Here is a 23,569-nt window from a genome sequence, read left to right on the forward strand (position 1 = left end):
ACGCTCGGCTCATCTTCGCGCACCACGTGATCCGGTTCCTGGAAAGTTCCTGGAAACCCTCCTTTTGTGTAGGCGGGTTGGTGTTTCGCGCGCGGTGCGCGCGCACGCACGCACACACACACACACACACACACACACACGATGCTGCTGCTACGCTGTCAGAGCGGCAGGGTAGTAGGGGACACAATGTTCGAGTCACAGAAAATCCTTCACTGGCGCTTCCAGTTCCAGTTCTTGGGAATATGATTTTGTTCTTTTTTCGCCTGGATATGAAGAGCAGCGTGTCTGCATTAACTCTTATGATCTGAACGCACTGGCCGCTCCACCACCACGCGCTGACTGACTGCATTCACTGGCCAAAAGACGGAACAAGGAAGGAAGGATCCAAGCGACATTTTAATATCGCTAGATTTATGTCAGTTTACATTTTCAATAAACCTAAACCTGTTGGCGTGCTGAATAATAATACTCGTTCGGGTGTACTACATGGAGGATATTGATCACCCGGCGGGGTCTGACTCTGGAGGCTGGTAGCAGCTATAGGGAAAGCTCCGTCACCCTGTTTGTGTGCGTTTGGATCCGGGGTGAGTGGCTGTCTAATGTTCATCATAATAATGTAGAAATAAAACCTAATAATTATTATTATAATATATATTATTATTATTATAATTATTATAATATAACTTATTATTATTAATGATAACAATAGCCTATTATTATAGGCTATGAACTGGAAGAGTAGCCTATACATTTGGCTATACTCTTCCAGTTCATAGCAGGCGTATAAGACATCAGCCGTCACTTGTTGTCAGCAAGCAACACATACTGAGATGGAGCAAATAATTAGGTTTAGGCTAAAGTCAACCCCCACCCCTTTGCTGCAGGCTTCATATAAAATGGTGTCATATCCATCATTTTATAATGTATTGGGAGTAGCCTACCAATACATTATAAGACTATATGATTACTATTTATTAGGCCTAACTGGGGTTTGATGAGCGCCTTAAGACAAACCGCGTTTAAGCGCCAGTATAGGCCAGCCAGCCATATGACAACCTTGCAATCGAATATATAGGTCTATAAATAATAATAAAACAATAATATACAAAAAGGGCAATATATAATAAGGGCAGCCTAGTGAAAACTATTGGTTGTTCAGTTGATGAGACCATGACAAAATAATTTGTTTTTCAAAAGGGATTTATTTTCCCCTTTCTTCTGAATTGAAGTCAAATACAATACAAATAGGCTACATAGGCTTAAGAAAAAACACATTTTCGGACTTTGGAAAACCTCAGAATTGGACAGAAGAGTAGGCTACATCTTCCAACTGCTACCGATCGATGATGCCAAAATTACGGAGCCCTTTTAGTTTACACCACTAATATGCAATTAGGCAGAGAAAAATAAAGAAAGAAAAACCATGTGTATATGCATAAATTACAAACATAAATTATTCTATTTAGGCTAATTAATACTAGTAAGTCTGATATTTAACCAAAACGAAACTATAGCACATTTACTTTTTGACAGTTGATGTCCAGTAACTGACTTTACCTGGATTAGTATATATAGGCAAATCCGCGGTTCTCAAAGATCTTCCGACTCCGGAGTCCCCAGTTTATCCCAATATACACTGTAAAAGTCCTCAGACCTGACTGACAATTCTGAAATGTCTCCTAAAGTTTTCTGAAAAACGTGTTTAATTCTATTATCAGTGGTTCTGGTTCTCAAACCTTTTCATGTCAAGGAAGGACCCCCAAAATGATTTGGCCGCTCCATCTCAAAATATTTTGTTACAGGGATTAAGTTAGTTATGCACTGTGAACTTGTACATCTGCTTTTTGAATAGTAAAAAAAAAAATCTAATTTAAAATGACACGCATGCTTTCCCAGTTTTAAAGTTTTAAGGACCCCTGGGGGTCCACAGACCTCACATTGAGAACCACTGCACTAACCTGTAGGCTACATTCTGTGAACTGGATGAAACATTGACTATAAATTTATGTACAGTAAGCGTAGAAATTCTGTTCATATGCCCCTGTTCATATCTGTAAATACTCTTACCACCGCGCCTGCTGGGGCGTGGTAGAGTTTTTGTGTTTTGCATTTATTTCTTAGTGATATTTGTTTGAGCAGAATACATACACGGCAGAAATGTACCGCCTATACCACTGTGTTATAAGAAGAAAAAAAAAACAGTGTTAGGAGCAATGCTGTTGTGCACTGTGCAGACTTATTCTTTTAAACCCTTTCTGTGTCTTGCCAATTTCTGTAGGCGAGCGCTGGAACGTGCCATTTGGAGCACCTGGCATTCGAAACACCCATCCCATGTCTGTGTTGTGGGCCTACAACTAGGCAAAAGGTGGTTCTTCAATGACCTGCCAGTCATCAGAATCTACAGAAGCCATCCAAAATGACAGACGGACAGACAATGATTCCAGGGTGGTAGAATCGGATGAGTGTCGCATAGCATTAGCTATGAAAGACTTGAAGAACACAGGTAGGCTTTTGATATCATGTCACATATTTTTGTCATTGATTGCATAAAGGCGTAAAAGCCTATACGTACAGTTGATTGATTGATTGAATATCTCGGTGTCTGTCCTTGGAACAGGCTGGTACTGGGGCAGCCTCACAGCCAACGAAGCCAAAGAGATTCTGCACGACGCTTCTGAAGGCACCTTCCTGGTCCGCAACAGCTCCCAGCGGGACTATTTGTTCACCATATCCGCCATGACCTCGGCGGGTCCCACCAACCTGCGCATCGAGTACATGGACGGCAAGTTCAAGCTGGACTCGGTGGTGCTGGTGAAACCCAAGCTCAAACAGTTTGACAGCGTGGTTAACCTGGTGGAGCACTACGTTCAGCTGTCCAGGAGCCTCGGCAAGGGCCCGACGGACTCTCAGCCCTCGGCGGCCCCGAACGGGACGGTCCAGCTGCTGCTGACCAAGCCTGTGTACACCGCCACGCCGTCATTACAGCACCTCTGCAGGATCACCATCAACAAGACTACAAGGCAAGTGAGAGATTTGCCGTTGCCCAACAGACTGAAGGACTACTTGACAGACTATGCCTATAATGTGTAGGAGCCACGGAAGAGTCCTGGAACTATACACTTCCCACGCCACGGAGTTAAAAATAAAGATAAAAGACTAACGAGAGCATCAGACGTGTACGACAGCGATTTGACACTTACTGTATGTCCTGATCATCACCACTCTTCGGGATACCATAATTAGGCACAGCTCTTAATCACTTTCAACCTGGCATACCTATTTGAGGCATTTAATTATGCGACATGTTGATCGGCTATATGACACATCGCATGACAAAGAAATAAAATAGGGCTTGAACAGTGTAGGAACAGCCAGGAGGCAAGTTGTGTGGTGGCATTGCCCCAGTTAATACAGACACACGGCTAAAGGGCTAATGTAGGTGAAATTGCCTCCTCTAGTTCACTGAGCGATTCAGATGCAAGTATGCAACTTAGACTACACCTCACTAAATGAAGGATAGACAATTTTGAAAGCATGGCTCTTACGGTTCTGTTAAGGTGGATTTTCCTGATATTGCTAGGGTTAGGTCAATGTGCAGTAGTCTCTTAGAAGATATGGTATAACAGAGTAATTACAGAACCATTCTCAGTGATCACTCCAAAATGGAGTTATATTTTTGGCCTGTCTTAGTTGTGGAAAGCTGTCATCTGGGAAGGGACCAACTCACCTCAACACTGAAATGCTTCAGTTTAGGAACACAATGTTCCTTTTCTTGACTACCAGTTATAGGCTACTGTATTCCACTCTTTAGAGCCTTGGTGGACCTAGAATCCCAAGTCTCAAGACAATCTCCCAGCTTTAGTTGCTAAAACTCAGTGGATTACCAATTCCAAAGACACTTGAGTAGTCTTGTCACTGCTTACCCCTACTGGTTGGTACTGACACCATGCTTCCTCCAACACACATGGAATAGCTCACCTGGCAGTGAGGAGCCTCACTAAGAGGACACCCGCAGCACGGGTGGTTTTTAACCCACAGCGAGTGTTGTCGGGACGAATGACTATCGGACCCCCCCCCCCCCCCCCCCATTCCTCATTTCTCAACACCCCTGCTCACAGTTGCCCTTGAGCAACCAGAGAGAGCCGTCCCCGGCCAGATGCTCTGCCGCGAACATGGGTAATTGTGCCTTATCTCTGGGATCAGAGTTGAGTGGTTGGGGGGGGGGGGGGGGTGGGCTAGCCTGGAAGAGGCCTATGCTTTTCTGGGTATAGAAGGGCGGAACCATCTCCCGGCTGAGACTGCCGGGCGACTTCCTAGTGGTTCACCCCCCCCTGCTCTGACGTCACCACATTTGGAGTGACGTCCCTCTGCACTCTTATTGGTTAGCGAAAATACAACGTATGCCAGTTCTCATGCATGTCTCGCCTAGGCATTCTTTCTCCTTTGAGAACAAAACACCTGCGGCCTACGAGGCTAGGGGTGGCCAGGTGGGGGATAGGTGTGGGAGGTTCATGCCTATATATAAACTTTGTTTTCATGCTGAAGTGTTCTTTTTACCGTCAGTCACTCAGGTACATGACTTTGTCCACATTTTGATGCTCTTCGAGGTTACAGACTCTGCCTCTCATGTTTGAGACATGGGTGTCCGACACTGTTCTGACTTGTAAATGGTGTTATTTGTTTATTATTATATTTCTTTCCTCTTTATTTTTTTACTGTAGGCAAATTGTAGAAGGGAAAAGGTGCTTAATGCTCATTCGGCTATGATTTCACAGTGAAAAAAATGCAAGCGCTTATAAAAGAGCCCCAGGTTCCCATGTGCAAAATCCCCCCTCATGCGAAGAGATTTAAACTTTGTTCATATCCAGTTTGTTTTATAAACTCTGGATCAATAATTTATTGTGCCATGACTGAATGAATGTGTAGCAGAGTCATGTGGGCATATATCACAGTATATATCTGTGACAAAAGAGATTTGGCTTTAGTTTTTAGCACACAAAGAAGAATGTTGCATCTGGGAATAATCTGTAAAAAAAAAGAAAAGTATTTATTGATTATGTACTACTGTGTTTCTCACAACATGTTTTGTAAATTAAGCTGCACAACATTTTAATGCATGCTTTATATCCTCATGGCAGAGCCAAGGATGGCCAGAGTTCTCTAGCCTAGACCAGTGGTTCTCAAACCTTTCTGGATCAGGGCCCACTTGAAAATCGAAAAAGCATTCGCGACCCACTCATCAAATGCTCACCAACTAATCTATCTGTAACACTTCAGCCTATCAGATGCCGTGTCAAGTGGTCAGATGGGTTGGCCATGTGCATTTTCAGAGCATGTTTGTTTTAATGATCAATCAATTGTGTTCCGGCTTGTATCAATGGAATTAACATTTTAATTGCTCAATTGCTTTATCTATATCAGAACGAAGACATTTCTTTCAAGGTTTTAAAGGAAAAAAATACCATGAAATTGTTTCTACACTGATTTCTTATTTTTTATGTCTGTTAAAATGTGTGTTTTGCCAATTATTTGGGGCCCAGTTGCAATTTCCTCATGACCCACCAGTGGTCCCCGGCCCACAGGTTGAGAATCACTGAGACATTGCCAGGCAGTGAGGGCAACTGTGACCTTGCATCATCACTGTTGTGATCAGTACACAAAGTAGAGGCAGGTCTGGTTGAATCCTACTTCTGGCATTTTTCTATGGTGCTTAATCATGTTAATGGTTTTCTGAGGAAAATAAACAAACAGAATCAACTTCTTGGAAAAACCTGATTACTCGACCTTGGACTTCTAAAGTTGTCATCTGGGTTCATAGTATTGTTGCAAAACATTGTATCTTGCACCTTAAATTACTGTTATGTCTCAATAAAATTGCCTTCTTAAAAACTGAAACAAAAAAAGGTTTACAGACCAATGTTTTTTGTAAGACTATGACACACCTGTGTGCACAGTGCGGGGTGCTCTTATCATCTCATTCTGGCCAATCACAACTTGCGTCCTCACTTTTGTCTTCAATGTTTGTGTTTACACACTTTGTCTTCAATGTTTGTGTTTACCGTTTACACAAACACTCAAAGCTCAGCATAGGAGGGGCTAGTGCCCTTCAAAAATGTCATATTTGCTGATATGTCTTCTATAACACAACTAACCATAGGGGTCATACCCATAATCCCTGAAGCCACTGCCACATTTCAGCTAGGTGTTAATCATAATAGGGGTTGTAACAAATTGTTAGACTATGGTCTTACTTGGCTACAATTCCTATCTGGTAAGAGCACTTTGGTTGAACTTTTCTGCCTCCCCTAAAATCTTAAACTGTTCTCATAAAATCTAAGAATCTCAAGAATCTAAAGAGATCAAATAATTTCCTATGAGCAGAGCTCAAATTTATAACAGAGGAGATTTTCTCAATTTTACTTTAAGGATTTTTTTCAATTTGATCATGACTTATTTGCCAAAATAGTTTGATTTTTGGACAAAACGAGAACATATGCGTTCTCTAGTTCTGGTTCTAAATCGGAGACGACTTTTTTAAAGTATGAGTCAAACTCGCTATCAGTTAGGAGAGAGGTATTAAACTTCCAGGTCTTAGACACAGGCTTGGGTTGGGTTAGTGTGATGTCAAGAAAGATCGGGGCATGGTCTGAGATGACAATCTGTCCTATATCACATTTTGATACAGAGTGGGCCATGCCACATGGAATCAAGAAGTAATCTAATCTTGAATAGGATTTGTGTGGGTTGGAGGAAAAAAAAGTATAATTTCTAGAGTTGGGGTTAAATTCCCTCCATACATCAATGAGGCCAACCTCCTCACACAGACCATTCAGGGCTGCAGAGGATCTTGATCTCACTAGTGCAGGCGAAGCTTTATCAGCCATCGGATCCATTAGGAGATTGAGATCTCCTGCAATTAGGCCCACGCCTTTACAATGATAGCTAAACAGCATGGTCATTTCAGCCATGAACTCAGGACAGTCCTCATTAGGAGCATATACGTTTAATAGTGTCATATGTTGACCACACACGGAACCAGTAATTAGAATATATCTTCCCTCTGAATCAAGTATTTGGTTTTCAAATATGTAAGGAATCTGCTTGTCAATAAGGATGGCGACTCCTCTACTATTAGATTTAAAAGAGGAGGAGAAAACTTGCCCGACCCAGTGTTTGAGTTTTAAGTGCTCTATTGAAGTCATATGAGTTTCTTCTTGTAATAGTGCTATAGAGGCTTTGTGTTTTTTTTAATCCCTTTTAATTAATTGGGCATTAATGTATCTTATAAGCTGTGTTGCATGTCTCCCATTCGTAAGATAATTTCAAAGGCATTTGTGTTTTTATTTTAACAAATGTGGCTTACTAACACTACCAAATCATCTTGGCAGTGACCCAGAAGTTGACACTATAGGGCTGTATTTTGCATGTCTTAAGTACCAGGTCTTATTCCCTAACTCGAGTAAACTAAAGACCTGGATCAATGCCATTTGGCTATTCTGAGTGGCCAAAGAGCATTGATCACGCCTCCAGGTCTTTAGTTTACTCAAGTTAGGGAATATAAGACCTGGTACTTAAGACGCAAAATACAGCCCATCTGTCAGATAGTGAATGACATTGTGTGACACAGGCAAATGGTGCGCAGAGGGCCATCAACATTCATAAGGCTATCAACATTGAGGTTTCACTACATTCTGTAGCAAGCTTAATACATTTCAGTTCAGCTTATATTATCTATTCAACATAGACAAACAATATAGAAGAAAAAGCAGTTACAAAAACAACTCAGTCAATACAACTAAAGGAAAAAGCTAATATAGATGGAGTATTAGAACATAAAAGTAGTATTTGCGAGAGTGGCCGAGGTTCCACTGACTAAACTAAAGCAAGCCACTAATGTTTCAACAAGCAGTATTATACCTTCTCAGGGCAGAGTAAGTATCTTACTAGGGCAAGTGTGTCACTGATGGAAGCACTTTTAAGACCATTAGTGCCATTCATTGTAAGCCTCTTTGCTGTTACTTATTCATAAGATGTTAAATTGTTGTGCTTCTTTGCTGTTCTGATACACTACAAGACATAAACAAACAGCGGTATTAAAAAGAATAGCGGAACTGAATCTTTTGTGGCGTTTTAAGTATAATGGCGTGGTGAAATACAGTGCTTTGTAATGACCAAAACTGTTACCTTTCAGAACATTTATTCAATGTTAAGTATACTCCCATAGCAGGCTACAAACTCTTGTGAATAATTCATTGGTTCAGTATAAAAACCCACACAAACAAATAGTTTCAAGCTCACCCATTGTTTGGAAACACTGTCCTGAAGGTTCTAGAAGGTTCATATGGCACAGACATGTCAGAGATGCATGTGCCCAGAGCCTAAAGCAAGACAAGAAGCAAGCCTTCAAAATGTATTCGGAGTTACTGGTAGCCAGTGTAAGGATTTTAGACTTGTGCTGTAGGCAAATAGCATTTTCTGTAAAAGCCATGTAAACAGACCCCACTGGAAATAAAGACATCATCAGCTCATGTTGGACATGATTCCTCAGACACTCATTTAAATCAGAGTCTATAACAACAAGATGTATGGCTTAGTTATGAGAGACAGGAAATAAAATTCTGTATTTATTTTATTAGTCAAACTTAGTTTGTATAACACCTTTTCATACAGCTCAGTGCATTTTAAAAAATTACAAAAATACATGCAAATTTCCATAGAAATGACAGGGTCAATAAAATAATGTACGAGGCATTGTGCAAAACAGTATAAACATAAGAATAGCAGAACATAAGGGATCAATGAAGTAATAGAAACAGCAAGGAGGAAGGGCCCTTGTGTTTCAGTTCACTGTGAAAAGCAGTTAGCAAGGGGTATGGAACACAATGGCGCCCATCCACCTCCACCCCAGAGTACGCCTAATAATATATGAGAGTGTATTCACAGCAGCAAGGGGTATGGAACACAATGGCTCCCATCCACCCCCACCCCAGAGTACACTGTAAGCCTAATAATATATGAGAGTGTATTCACAGCATATTCTTGCTGCCCGGAGGATCAAATTAATTTGAGGCTGTTAAGAGATTGTATTTCAATTGCTTGTTTACATGCTGTCACATGAGGCCAGGGCAGCGACATTGACTTTCCATCCAGAGCAGGCGTCATCAAGCGTGTCTAGAAGGGATTGAGCGTTTTAGATTTCTGTGAAACGGCTAGGGAAAAATGATACATATGAATTGTAATTATTCTGTCAGATTATAAATTCCACAATCAAGCAAAAATATTTAAAATAGGAAAGTCTCAGTGGATATTAATAAGAAATGCTTCAGTGACTATACTCTGGGGACCTTAACCCAGAATTACCCCGTTGGCACAGACTGTTGGTCTGCGGTGGTGCCGGCAGTGGTTATTATGGGCAACTGCCACTGGGTGTGAATATTTGTAACTACCAAATGAACGGGTAAACACTGAGCATATTTTACTGTGTATAACTGTCTCAGTTGATTTCAGTTCTGTGCTGAACACGTTCACTATACAGAATATCAAATAGACGTGACAGCGAAACAGGGGACGAGTAAAAGTTCAGCTATTGTAGGAACTCATATCAGCAGTGTGTAAATGGTAAATGGTGCATTTATATAGCACCTTTATCCAAGGCACTTTACATAGATTGTGCATTACATTCACACACACATTCATACACCGAGGGCAAGGCAAGGGCAACCATACAAGGCACCAACCAGCACATCAGGAGCAATTAGGGGTTCAGTGTCTTGCTCAAGGACACTTTGACACCAACTCTGGGGTAGCCTGGGTTCGAGCTGGCAACCTTGCGGTTACCATCCAGCCACTGCCGCCCCATGTATTTTACGTGTGTGTCTGTGTGTTGGGTCCTGTAGGTACAAATGGAGATTTATAAAACACAAGAATAGACCATATGTGGCTATATACAACTTTTGAATAAACAGTCAAAATCAATTATAGCCACTTCTTAAAGTAAAGGAAAAAAAACAGCATTCAGGAAATAACACAAAACATTTCTGCCTGCACGTTCAAGAATGTAATTACTTTAAGCACCCAATTTATAATGTATTACAACTATGGCAATTATAATACAATATAGCCTAATGATATTTGTCCACTAGCAATTATTAAATATTATGACACTTTAGTTTGTATAACTACACTTATTGTATACAGTGTTATAGATTATACATTTATAAAGCCTTATCTTATGTATGTTTACAAAGCATTATACGGAATTAGTTCATGTTTATGTTTATAAAGCATTATAAACATAGGATGCATAATCACAATGGTTCCGCGTAGCAGACAGTTTCCGGTCGGAACAAATACCAGTGAGCACTATTGACTCTTCTGTGTTTCCAAGTCAACTCTAACATGAAATAATCGGCACAAAAAAAGTGATTAATATATGCGGCGGGTTTTCGGATATAAAGCTCGTTTGTCTCCGCGGAGGAGCCGTACGCGATCGGCACTCCGTGAAGCAACTCACCGTACTTACGTGCACGTACGGTGCAACCGCATTTCTTCATCTCATGGATCCAGTGCACAGGGAGATCCTTAGGAGACACAGACTGGAGCTGTCGGATCAGATCGCGGTGAGCGACACCATAGTTCACTTTCTGTACCAGGAGAACGTCTTGACGCACGGTCACGTCGAGGAGATCCAGGCCCAGCCGACCAGCAGGAGCAGAGCCCTGCGGCTGCTGGACCTCCTGCCGTCCCGCGGCCCGCGGGCCTTTGACGCCTTTCTGCGGTCCCTGGAGGAGGAGTTCATCTGGGTAAAAGACACCATATTACACGACCTAGAGTCACAACACACTGCGAATGGACAGCCCCCCAAAGGTGAGGATTTGTTTTGTATTGTGCAGGAAAGTTTTCAAAATGTATAAAACAGCTTTTGAACAACAACAAACAAGCTATTTGTATGTATGTGCGCGCAATTGTGTATTTGTACTGCATGTTGTTGTTGTAAGTTTTGTAACAATGTTTTATTCATAGGTCCCCCTCATAAATGAGATGCTGCATGCATATCAAGGGGCAATTCTCTCAATAAATGCACTCATTTAAGACTCATAAGTCTGACCAAAGTGTTTACTCCTAGTAAAATATTAAACTACAAAGTGAAAGTTGCTCAGTCAACATCACATTGTGAAGCGTTGATCTTCTATATTCACTATACATAGGGCTTAAGAAGCGGTCATAAATGCACCTTTTCCTTCTCTAGAGTCTAGTGGAGTCAAAAGTGCAATATTTGTCTTTGAAATGTAGTGGAGTAAAAGTACAGATACCGGTCCGGTACTCAAAAAAGAAATGTATTTAAAGCAACACAGTGCTGACATTTTTACCATTGAGCTGATGACCTTTGACACAATCTAAATATCTCAAAATATCTCAATAGAAGAGCAGGGAGACAAAATACAACCACCCAAATTGTATAGACCCAAATTGTATAAACTGAAGTTAGACTGGTTATTTAATTATGAAGTATTTAGGACAGCCCAGTTTGTTTCTAGAGCCTGGAGTAGAAGACAATCCCAGCTCTTCAAGTAGGTACATGTGTCTCCTGTCACAGGCCTAAAGGTGTATTTTATTGTATTTACTTGCGCAAGCAGAGCGTGCAAGTAATGTTATCAGTCAGGTGCTACGATGCGCATGTCCCTTAGCAGCATATGATATGACGTCATATGCTGGCACGAGACATACGGAAGCAGACCGTGCAGGTATGTTTTCCGTCATGCTACGAAGCGTATGTCCCATGACGTGATGAAGATATGTACCAATGCCAGGGTATAATTGGTTTACAATTTCCATTATAGATAGAAGATTTTACCATACTTCAAAATACCACTTTCATTCCTCCAAAAGCAAGGTACATAGCAAATAGCTAAACCTAATAATTCAATATTGCAAACGTTCTTTCACAGAGAGGATGAGATTTGAACATTTGTAGCGGTCTACAGTACTTGCACGCTCTGCTTGCGCACTAGTAGGCCATTTATGTACAGTTGGACACTATTCAAAATAAATAAAATTACTGAAAACTGAGTTCTTCTCATTGTCGAAGACCATCTGATGGAATTTATCTTAAGACAGATAGAGAAGTCGTTTGTTTCAAATAAAATCCCATACATTTTTATTACAACACACCAGTTATGTAAATAGTCGTGTCAATGTTACACAATAGACATTTGATAAAATGACACATTCTTGTCTTGTTTCCCCAAGATGGAAATTATCAACACAAATTGCACCTTGAACTTGTTCTGCTGTGACTTGTTTTGGCAGTAAGTGTTGAGTTGCTTCCAACCTCCCAAAACTGAAACTTCATAAAAAAACATGATGAAACATTTCTAATAGATTTTAACCACTTAACGCCATGTTATAATTAGTTGTACAATGGCGGCGTACAAAAATAGTGAAAATAGCAGATCTACAAGCTCACAACTTTTTTTAAATAATCGTTCATTATCGTAATCACAGCAAAAGTTTGAAATAATCATGATATTCTTCTTTTCGTGTCTTTGAAGCATGCGGTTAGATGACAGTTGCCCATTTCTTTACACAGTCCTTTGCATTATTGTTGTGAGATCTTTTAAGCTGCACGGGTTGGGTAGTAGAGGGCAGACAAAGGCAGTGCTGCATCGTATGGTATGGTCCTCTTCTCCACATTCACAGATGGTTGGGGCGGTTTTGTAGCCCCATCTGTCCATAGCAGCTTTTGATCGCCCCGTTCCTGTTCTCAGGCAGTTGAGTGTCTTCCACCGGACTCATGGTGCTTCTGAGCCAGAAGGGAGGTCTTCAGAATGGGGGGATTCCCATGTCAATAGGAGGGGGGTCATTTTCAAGCTTTGTTGCCCATAGCTGGAGTATGGTTTCTTCCCGAGATGTTGTAAAGGGCTGGACATGGCTGAGGAAGCTTCTCCTTGACTTCAGTCATTGGGCTGAGGGTTCGCGTCCATGAAGGAGGTGGCGTTCATCGCTGGTAGCTTTTGTCATCTCTACCTGGCTGGCGGCTTCCCGTCTCACATCTGCAGGGGCGATGTCAGCGAGGAGATGCAGGACAGGTTGTTCACGTTGGTAGGCTTCAAGCAACCAGTTATCAAGTGGCAGGTGTTGTTCAACACTGGGTCTAGTTTTTTGGCATGGGTTGATATCTCCAAAACAGGACATGCATACTCCGCAGAGGAATATCATGATATTATTATTGACTTGAAGTCATATCACCCAGCCCTAGGCCAACGAGATGATACCGTACCACATCACTGCGATGACCTGAAGTAGAATCCCGTTGAAGACCCACATGTTTCTACCAATGGCTGCATTTTTCCACTTGTGCTGTGAACTTCGTGAAGCGGAAAAACCCCATAAAAGGCTCCATCAAAACATGGGGAATGACGGCCTCCCTCCCCGTTTGCTGAAAGCCATTCAAGAGTTTTCAAAACAACCCTTGTTATTCTGCATATTTGCATTGCCAGTGACCTCACTATAAAATCATGCTCTCTTTGGCCTTGGCTCACTGCCACAGAGTGTTTGTGTAGAGTAGCGTGGCGTAGTGTCTATTCAAAACAACAGAGGCACATGCAGCCTCAGGTACTTGATAACTAGGCTAACATATAATCTTTGTAACTGCATTTCATTTGTATACATTTTAAGACAATTTAAACTACTTTAACCCCATGGCATCACTATTTTGGGCATGACATATAGGCAATGTTCACACATTTTCCAATTTCTTTTGTGAAAATAGTGGATGTACAAGCTCACAACAACGCAATGCTGTGTGATAGGATGTGAACTTGTGAGGTTTTGTAGGTCAGCGTTTTTCAAAATAATTTTGAAATCATATTAAAACAGGACTTAAGTGTTCTAGGACAGAGAGCTCATTCAATAAACAATACAGGTTGAATGCATTTGAACCAACATTACATATTCATGTTGTTACAGACTTCAGGATCATTAGTTAGAAAGTTAGAAACCTATTGCATGAATTCAGGAGACCATTATGTGGCACTGGTACTGTCCAAGGACTCTGACCAAAAGAGACCAGACCATTTTTATACGTAGATAGGGGGAGACTTATTATCATAGTCACAAGCTGTACTCAATAACAATACATGTCATTCTAGTACCAGGTCAGCATAAAGTACAATAGTCAAATTGTCTGAGCATACTGTATCATGAGGACCAAGGATGAATGACACCCTAATGGACGTGTCAGGCCTGGGCTCCATTGAGTGCATTGCGCCACGTTGGACAGCATCAAAACATTAACCGGTGCGAATGGGTGACGCCATCCAAACGCAATGCGCAGGGTAATGTCGGCAGTGGAGCACCCTTCATTGATTAAAAAGGGAACGTTCCCTGTGTTGACAATGGCACAACGCTGACGGACAGTCAGTCAGTCAGAAAGACAGTAAGACACTAAAAGTTTTTTAAACAACAATTAATACATGGCCAAGCAGTATCAGAAATGATCTCATCAAGGGGCAGTTTTTACCACCAGGATTTAATTTCAATCAAGCTTTTTGAGGGCAGTTTGTCCCTAAACGTATAAAAAAAGGTTTAAAAAGGGTACTGTTAAATTAATTCCCCAAAGGTGTAAAATGCAGACTTGCAAAGACAAGGATTTAAAGGCACTTTAGGCATCTTTGATGGAAAAAAGAATGATTTTTGAGCAAAAAATAAAAAAGACATTCAGTCATCAGAGACCCTTGAATTAAATGAATTAATTGAAATGATTACTCACTGTACAATCTTACAGGTTTCGGTAGGAGTCTGATCAGCAACCACAGCAGCAGAGCAAGCATGCTGCCACCAAACATTCAAGCACAGAAGGAAGTGGGCGTGGAAGTCTAGGAAGTGACATCACTTCTATACTGATCACATGATTGCCATGTTTGGTACCTGGGTTATGATGTGCATTGACAGTTTTGACACATAAACAGTTGTGGTAACGTACATCTCGTTCTGCTGAAAATGAAACAGTGCTGACTGTGTTTGCTGAAGCGTATAGGCTAAGGCAGTGCAGTGGTTCTCAACCTTTTCGGAGCACGTCCACAACCCCAGGTTGACAGGCATTAGTCCGACACACTGGCTACCCAAAACCCAAACCCTGGACCTAACCTCACAGGAAGCCACGGGTTAGTTTGAACCTGCCACGGGTTAGTTTGAACCTGCCACACACGGGAGAGACGGTGTTGACGGACTAATGCCTATTTTACTGTTAGTATGTTGTCTAGTAATCAATGTAATGTATGCACCCCCATGACCCCTACCCCCAAAATAAGCATTTGAACTGGGGGCCCCTCACCCTGACAAGCACTTGGAATTGCATGAGTTGAGATGGATAAATATAAGAAAATAGCTGATCGCATTGCTTATTTATTATTAAACAGAATCAGTGCTGGCGAGGCCTTACAGTAGTAAGCCTCCGTAGCACCCGGAATGATTCCAAAGATGAAACACAGCAGGACTTTCTTATAGCGATATCAAACGCCTTAAAATGAGCCTACTCGTCATGCGCACCCCGCGTAATTAATTTATAGGACGAGTACCCGTCCAGGCCAATTTGGCCAATGTTTGACCAATGTTTAGAGTAGATCTATAGTTTGTTACTTTTGATGCAGAAATGGTATTTGTTTTTAGGAATTAAAAATCTATCGATCTACAAGCTCACAACGCTTGTAAATAGACTATGTTTGGGGGATTAAGTGGTTAGGGTTCATTTGGTTCCATTTTGTGTACTCTTCGGAGTTAAGTCGGGAAAATGAGAATGTGGTCTCTTGTCCATTGTTGCAGTGGGTGGGGATTGGGGAGATCATGCCGTGCTGTGCCGATTTTTGTGCCATAAATTCATGCTGGAGCAGGCAGGGCCATGTGCTTGTTTTTACTGGCATTCATCACCAAGGCAGCCCCCCCGGCGCCCCAACCCCCCACCAATTTCTTTTTATTTTATTGCCTGCCGCCTGCTTTCCAGGAATCTTGGCAGGAGGAGCTTCTTCCTGTTAGCGCTGCAGAAACCTTGGCGAGATGTGAACGGAGCAGCAAACCCTGTCAGCCGAACAATGGCAATGCTCAAGGTCCCATTAGAAGGTTCAGAGACTGACTTTGTGAGATGTAATGGGCTGATTTGAGCTGATGACATCCTAGTCCTTGAGACCCTGCCATGAGTCACAGAACTGCTGAGGTAGATTAATACTTCACCGGATAGTATGCCACATTTGTGCGCAATCCCCCCCCCCAAGCTAGATCCTTGCTTTTAAGGAGTCCAGTGTTTGTGTGTTATCTGTTCAACTTCATATGCCTGTTTGCATCCATAAAGAGAGAAAGAAAGTGAAGAGAGGGCCCACCCGCTTTCTTGCTTGTTGTAAAGAGGCAGTTCTTAGAAAAGCCTCCTGTTTTGCCAGAAGTGCTTTCTGGAGAATATTCTCTTCCTGCTGCTCGCCTTATTACTCAGTGCTCAACCATATTTCAGCAGTCTGTTGCCATTGTTTGAAGAACTAGTTCACCAAACAAGTGTTTTGGTTGGCCGGTTTTACCAGACCCTTCCTTGGCATGAAATGGAGAACATGTTATTCAGCGGCCCAGAGCTTAAACTTAGTCATGTGCAGTTGCCACGTCAAAGAACTTTTTGTTTTTTTGTGGCGACGGCGACGGGGGGACGGACGGACGGGGGGGACGAATTTGTCCAATCAGACGACAGCCTGTCAGGACAACAAGTTTTATAGAGCGTTTATGCAGGAAAGCACAGGTGCCTTGTTTTTCTCTGGGAGGTTTGAAGTGCTATGTTTGCTAGATGTGCTACATGTCAGGACAACAGGATATTTTTTCAGTTTTTGCCAAGCAGTTGAAAACAGCAATTAAGGGGGCATTGAGGACACCGGTAATGAAGTACTGTTTGGTTAGTTTTACCAGCCTTGGGGAACTATGTGGTGTTGACTTGCTCACACTGTCCTTGGAGGCCACAAAGGACTAGTGAATGAGCTCACAGTGCTGAACTTTGTCCAGCTCAATACATCCAGTACCATTTATGAAAGCACTGCGGCCAAACATTGTGTATCACAGATGACTCATGCACACTCGCCTTGCTTAAAACTGCAAATCTAGAACTAGTATATATAACTAGTCTCGTCTGCAGTGGTTGGAGGCGGTCTCCTTTGCTCTTCCATCGATAAGACACTTGTATTGGGTAGTACACCTCTGAGCACATTGAATTGCCTAGTTGTTGAAATGTCCTATAAACAAATGAACTTGCCTTGCCTTACTGGTTGCAAGTAGTACTGCCTTAAGCTCATGAGCACATCCCCCCCTGGCCAAGCAGGCATAACCTCTCGCGTGAGCGGTAGACGTTTCGTCTCCCATGTGGGAGTCCCAGGTTTCAATCCCAGGTAGGACATTTATGGACTGCAGCTTTAACAATCCAGGTACAGTTAGGCAAGGCTAAAGACACAACCAGAGTGTCACTGTGTCAGGCACTCTCCTCATGGCCAAATGTTTATGCCGGTGCTGAATTTGAATGTGGTATTTGTAAATGATGTGTTGAAAACTCTTGAACTTATAGTTGTGCATAATTTGTAATATTCACCTAAATTAATCTTTAAAGGGCCACTTCACCCCTTTTGCAACCAGATCTTATTTTGGTGTGCTCAACTCATTAGTGTAGATTTTCGTAGACATAGACAATAAAGAGAAATGTAATGTTTGTTTTGAGGACTAAAACAAACATGTTGTAATTGATGTTGTAAGATGATAAGAGCGCCCCTCACTTCACACTTCACTACTAGACATGTACGTGCCTGACGGCCACCGGCTTACTTGAGAACAATGCAACTTGGGAACCTAATAATACCCGTTATCTCACTAACATTGAGTGAACAGCTGTGAAATGTCCCTTTAATTAATCAGTGTAATTCATTTAGACAATACAACTATTACTAAGGTAATAAAGTACAAGATGAGGGTTCTGAAATCACAGACATCTTGTTGTTATATCTAAGAAAATGACATGTCGGATCATGTTACCATCTGTGTGGAATGCTCCACAGATGATAACTGTTCCTGTAGTCAGTGGGAAGATGAGCAAAGCTTAATTCACTCTTGGGCTGTCATTTCTAATGAAGAAATGACCATTGCGTCCGTTGCCATAGTCACATCCTGCATCCAGATCCTGTATTATGGACCAAGTTTAGGAGTTGTCAAATGTGTTGCTTCCGATTGCTAAATAATATTTAGCAATTTTATTGCTAAATATCTTTCCTTAGATTGATGAAATGTGTTGAAAGGAAAGGTTAAAGAAATGCCTCTTTTCAACAAACTGCTGTCCCCGCAGCCTGTTTTCTATTCACCCGTGCTACTCTTAGGGGAGTGAAGGATGAAGTGATATTGAATGTCTGCATCCGCCTCTATTATAAAACTTGTTTCCAGGAACAGCAGTGAATAGAGAGAGCTCCTTTGCCCAGGGCTGTTGCACAACAGTTGTAAAGGATAGATAGTTTTCCTGGTCTTTATGGAGTATCAGGGTGTTGACCATATTTAGGCAAGACAAACGTCAACACAACCAGGCTATGTGCGGTAAAAACCCAGTCCCAGTGTACACTTTATGAATCCCTTTGTATGGACATTCCAGTTCGCAGATTGTAAACGCCAACATTTCCTCTGTGTCACAGAGACCTGAAAGCAAACAAACATGACTGCTATCAACGTAATAGGTTTACAACACCGTACTCACTTTGTTGACACTGAATTTAAGGAATGATAGTATTTTGTATGGCTCCTGGTCGGATGAATAGATGCTTAGTAGCTGCATAGCACCTTCCTTTGTCATTTTCCAGTTAAGTTAAATTCTTAATGTCAGTTCACCCATATAGTTTTGCTTGGTGTCACAATATACAGCAAACAATAATTTGAAAATGAGATCACAGAGTGAGAGTGCATACAAATAAGGCATAAGGCTATAAGAAAACTACTGGAACTATCTGCAGCATGACATTTTTAAATAAAATGAAAAAGGTTTATGAGATATACAGTACAAATAGTACAGGACAGCATAGTGTAACATGTGCAGTAAACACCACCGTCTTTATGAGGTGTCTTATTTTATTTCTTGCAATCTCCCTGCAGACAACTGGCACCTTCCAGACGAGGTTCTGCTGACGGTTCCGTCAGACCGGGAGCTATCCCGACTGGCCTCCCGGCTCGGCCCCGAGTGGGAAGCCCTCTTGCTGGACCTAGGGCTGTCGACGGGGGCAATGTTCCGCTGCCGCGCCGACCACGTCCACAGCACACACGGCCAGGCACTGGCTGGCCTGGTCAAATGGAGGCAGTCCCAGGGAAAGGCTGCCACGGTGCACAGACTAGTGCAGAGCCTCCAGGCGGTCGACGTCCACCCCGCTGTTCTGGAGGAGCTTTTCCACCAGTGACGTCCGTCAACTCGTCACCCGCTGGTGAAACAGCAATGCGGGCATATATCAGGCCTGGGCGTGCAAGCGTGTAAGATGAGCTTCCAGCTTGAAGCTCAGATGCACCCCTGGGCATGCTCGTGCGTGTCAAGGTTTGCACCAGGAAGTGAATTAAAAATACTTTTTAATTCACTTTACTTAGTAAAGTGCCAAAACGACTGGATACAAGACACTTGGGGTTACACTGGATTATTACACAGATGTTTTTATATTTATATATATTCTTGCTCGTTCCAAGGTTGCCGGATTTGACCCGGGACGAGTGTTATACTTTAGCAGATATACACGGTCATAGTGCTTCACGGGTTGCTTTTTTTTTTATCCTGAAAATGTGTGCAAATCTTTGAATATACAGTACATATTTTCTTTTTTAAAGCAAACATTTCAAATCATCACATCTTTGCTTCTGGAGGTGGGGTCCTGGACATGAAAACGTTTGAGAAATACTAATTATCAATGTAATTTATTAGTATACTGAACATGAAATTGAATAATGGAATATTATATTAACATTGAATTTAGAGACTGCCACGAATATTCTGAATATTCATGTGGATCCCTAGGATGAATAGGCCTACATCATGTTTTACTTTTACTTGACTACACATTTTGGGAGCGTACCTATGTTCCCCAGGTTCTATGTTCCCCACCATGCAAAAAAGGTTCTTTGTTCCCCACTTAGAATAAACCTAAACCAGAAACCTAACCTAGTAATTTTAGTAATTCTAGTAAGACTAAAAGTATTTTAGCAACTTAGTCTTAGTGTTACTTTTAGTAGCAAATTCTGATTTAAGCTCAGTCTTTGAACAATCCATTGAACTTTAGGCCTGGCTAGGCTACTTAAACTATCTAGTCTTAGCCAACTAAAAATTAACACTGGCATAAAATAAAGTAATAAACTGAAACATAATTGCTCAGACTCTTCAACAAACATTCATTGTTCTGTACTTATACATACAATTGTATAGTACAAAACACTGAAGTGAACCAGAAACCTATACCTAACTCTAACCCTAAGGTAAGTGGGGAACATAGAACCCGGGGAACATAGGGATGACCCCCAAATTTCCAGTACTCTATTCATGTCATTTCACCCAGGTCAAATAAAAGCTGGGTATGTGATGAATATAATAATCAGCCCTCCTTGCTACTGTTTTATTCAAATATACCCATACATATTAGACCAAATGTCTGACCGAAATTGATTCCAAAGTCTGTCGAACTTTCTTTGTGTCCCTGACTGAATTTGTGTCACTTTTTCATGGATCCGAGTTAGTTTTTCCACAGAAAATGACTAATCCCCAAGTTAATTCCAACAGACTGTGAAAAACACTGTAGGAATGTCCTCGCAGCAAAGGAGACTATAGTGTTACTTCCCCTGAAGCAACACTATGTAATAATGCTACTGCCTCAGAGTTGTGCATAGGCCTACATATCCAGTGACATGTGACAGCAAATGCAGAGTTTTCCTTTTCTGAGACATTTCAGAGAATGAAACCATTGACATTGACTGTTCCTAGACATAGCGGCGATAGCCCATATTTATATTTTACATTTTAATTATATTTCACTCACTTTTGCCTTCATAAGATGTAGGCCTAATAGCTAAACCACACATCCATTCATTCCTTTTATATGCATTTGTTTCATGAATGACATTCAGAGAGCCTACAGTATCTATCGGTGATCTGCAGCTACTGCCCTATTCTTGGTACCCAGGCTTTCATTTTTGTTCGCATTCACTCATTCCCTAACACATTAGCATTCCGTAGTGTGTGGCTTGATCAGATATGCACCACAAGTGATTAGGTGTGCTGCTCACTGGGCTGCTTTTGTCTGTTTTCCTGGAATCCCTGGAGGAGGAAAGGTTCACACTGATATGCAATACACTTTCCGGGTCAGCCATAAAACATCAACTAAACAGCCCATGTGCTTGGTTGCTACTCTTCTCACCATATGCACAATTCCTCAACAGTCTGTAGCCTATCATGGTTGGGCCAGCCAGCCACAGATCAGCTTTCGGTTTGTTTCAAAGTTTTTTAAGGTGGTCTGGAAAGTTTTCTTTTGTGTAATTAATACTGGCTTGTGGATTTTCTTTTTAACAGTGCAGTTTATTGTTGCAAAGTGTATTACATAAGTGTTTACAGTTTCTATTATGAGGAGGAGGAGGGCAGAAGTATAAAGAAAATAGTCCTGTGAATTTGAAGTCACGGTATTATTGGGGTCATTTAAACCAACCAACCAAGGCCTTGCATGAAGTCATTTTATGGTACAACATTTATTTTTAATGATTACATTGCATTGCTCTTTCATTTATTTTAATCAGTTTCTTTCTCTCTCTCTCTCCCCCCCTCTCTCTCTCTTTTCCACTTTGCTTTTTGTAAAAATTAAAAAGTGTATCTGGTCCAAAACGTACAAAATACAATTAATCACTTTAGCCCTATTTCACAAATTGTGAATTATGAATTAACCACTTTAGCTCTATTTCACAAAATTGTGCAAATAGCCGAACTACGCACATTGTAAGCTTGTAGATTGGTTGGGTTGAAGAGATTGTAGGAAAGTTAAAAAAGAAAAAAGAAACGACCCATAAAAACGACCATGGGACACTGTAAGGGTAGAGAGCTGAAAGACATGCAGCACATGGCTCCAGCTGGAATCATTGCAACCACATGGTCGGCACACAATCCCGTTTTTTGCATTACAAGGTTTGATTTTCCTATGAACTGCTAAAAACACAGCTCAGTCGAAGTCACGCATGTGATGCTCCTAGAAAGTTTCTCAGAAAGCTGGTTTATATCCTCTTTCTAAGAAACTCTGAGAATACGGAGGGACTTTTCTTTCTTTGCCAGCCCCCGCCCCCCTCTCTAGCACCGGTCAGCTACTATACTTTGAGGAGAATTAAGCCATTTGTCTGTTAATTTGTCTCTGCTCTGTTTAGGTTAAGGCAGTTTAGGATCAATCAATGACCCTGTCTGTCTGCTCAGCATTGCCTCCTAAATGCTTCCTATAAAACGAACCAACAACTATTATAGGCCTTTAACCCAGTTACTTTCTTAAAGTTTAAGTCTCTCAGATGCCTGGTAAAACCACCATGGGATTTACCTCTAGACCTTTCACCCAGCCTGATTGACTGTCAAGGCAGAGACACAACTAGAAAAAGTCAAGCCCCCAGTGAGGCGCTCCAACAATTCTATTCAACAATTCTTTACCACAATCTTTGGACGTTTGGGTCTGGGGTCTCAAGCTGAAAAGGTTTGGGAACCCGTGCTGTAACAGACGGTGGAGGTTTCATTCTCACTGCAGCAGCCAATGCGTCAGCACTCAGCCATGTAATCTATTGAAGTGTCCTTGAGCTCATTCATTAATTCATCATTGATTCAGTGTGTCTCCCTGAATAGAAGACTACACTAAAGTCATAAAATGTCAATTGAAGGTACCAAAGATAATGTAGGCCTACACTACAGAGTTCTCAAATGGATCTTGTTTTGAGACATTAACATCAGCATCAACAGCTCTATATACTGAAAGTCAGATACCTTAAGTGCTGGACAAAGTAGTTTGAGTAAGATTAATCTTTTAGAGATTCTTATAATTCTGGGCCCCATAATAAGACTGCGCCACAAATAATGATTATAGATAGACAATGACATTCTTTCAGCACTCCAGGCAGCCCAGGGCTATTATAATCTTGTTAACTGTTAAGCACCATTTGATGTTTCTGGGTTTTTAGAGTTGGATTCACCAAGGACACATTGTTAATACACGGAACATGTCTATGTAGCAGTCAAGACAGTCTGTCTGTAACTCAGAACTTAAAGCCTGGCCCTTGGATTGACTGAGCCATAGAGTTTTGATGATGTTTATCAGGCGTTTGTAGGTGTATGAATATCAGATATTCATAATGGGCATGACATCATGTATCATATTATCATCATACATTGTTGTATTCAATATTGGTGTTTGTTGCAATACATTAATTGAAATTCATTGGTTGAATTCAATTTACTTAATTTGTTATCCCAGAGTTGTTAAAATAGTTCACAAGTATGGGGCTCAGCCTATAATTGATCACGGATTTGACATGC

The 23,569-nt window shown here is 41.4% G+C and overlaps 3 protein-coding genes and 1 long non-coding RNA gene across 4 annotated transcripts in view; 2 read left to right on the forward strand and 2 right to left on the reverse strand.

The window, feature by feature from the left end:
• socs2 (suppressor of cytokine signaling 2) lies at nucleotides 1-5,043 on the forward strand. Its single transcript, XM_080756881.1, has 3 exons — nucleotides 1-584; nucleotides 2,279-2,503; nucleotides 2,618-5,043. Exons 2-3 carry the CDS (start codon nucleotides 2,377-2,379, stop codon nucleotides 3,088-3,090), a joined length of 600 nt encoding a protein of 199 aa, XP_080613007.1. The 5' UTR covers nucleotides 1-584; nucleotides 2,279-2,376; the 3' UTR covers nucleotides 3,091-5,043.
• LOC308310517 lies at nucleotides 2,629-10,619 on the reverse strand. The gene is made up of 4 exons (XR_013963503.1): nucleotides 10,514-10,619; nucleotides 9,738-9,890; nucleotides 8,299-8,378; nucleotides 2,629-2,760 (listed from the first exon to the last, which is right to left on the reverse strand). It is a non-coding gene; the product is annotated as an uncharacterized lncRNA (long non-coding RNA).
• cradd (CARD and death domain containing adaptor protein) lies at nucleotides 10,154-21,872 on the forward strand. The gene is made up of 2 exons (XM_080756880.1): nucleotides 10,154-10,866; nucleotides 19,144-21,872. The coding sequence occupies exons 1-2, from the start codon at nucleotides 10,557-10,559 to the stop codon at nucleotides 19,440-19,442; spliced, it is 609 nt and encodes a 202-aa protein (XP_080613006.1). The 5' UTR covers nucleotides 10,154-10,556; the 3' UTR covers nucleotides 19,443-21,872.
• sco2 (synthesis of cytochrome C oxidase 2) overlaps nucleotides 19,367-23,569 on the reverse strand; it is an 18,820-nt gene continuing 14,617 nt past the window's right edge. The window contains exon 5 of the mRNA XM_080756879.1: nucleotides 19,367-19,463. The gene's annotated coding sequence lies outside the window, so the exon portion shown is untranslated. The remainder of the gene's footprint in view (nucleotides 19,464-23,569) is intronic.

The sequence above is a fragment of the Protomyctophum bolini genome, assembly GCF_963924005.1.
Source record: "Protomyctophum bolini genome assembly, chromosome: 23".
Classification (NCBI taxonomy): domain Eukaryota; kingdom Metazoa; phylum Chordata; class Actinopteri; order Myctophiformes; family Myctophidae; genus Protomyctophum; species Protomyctophum bolini.

Coding starts and splice junctions, on each gene's coding strand:
- cradd (XM_080756880.1), top strand. CDS start 10,557: ATGGATCCAGTGCACAGGGAGATCCTTAGGAGACACAGACTGGAGCTG. Junction 10,867..19,143: donor GAATGGACAGCCCCCCAAAG/GTGAGGATTTGT, acceptor ATCTCCCTGCAG/ACAACTGGCACCTTCCAGAC.
- socs2 (XM_080756881.1), top strand. CDS start 2,377: ATGACCTGCCAGTCATCAGAATCTACAGAAGCCATCCAAAATGACAGA. Junction 2,504..2,617: donor GAAAGACTTGAAGAACACAG/GTAGGCTTTTGA, acceptor TCCTTGGAACAG/GCTGGTACTGGGGCAGCCTC.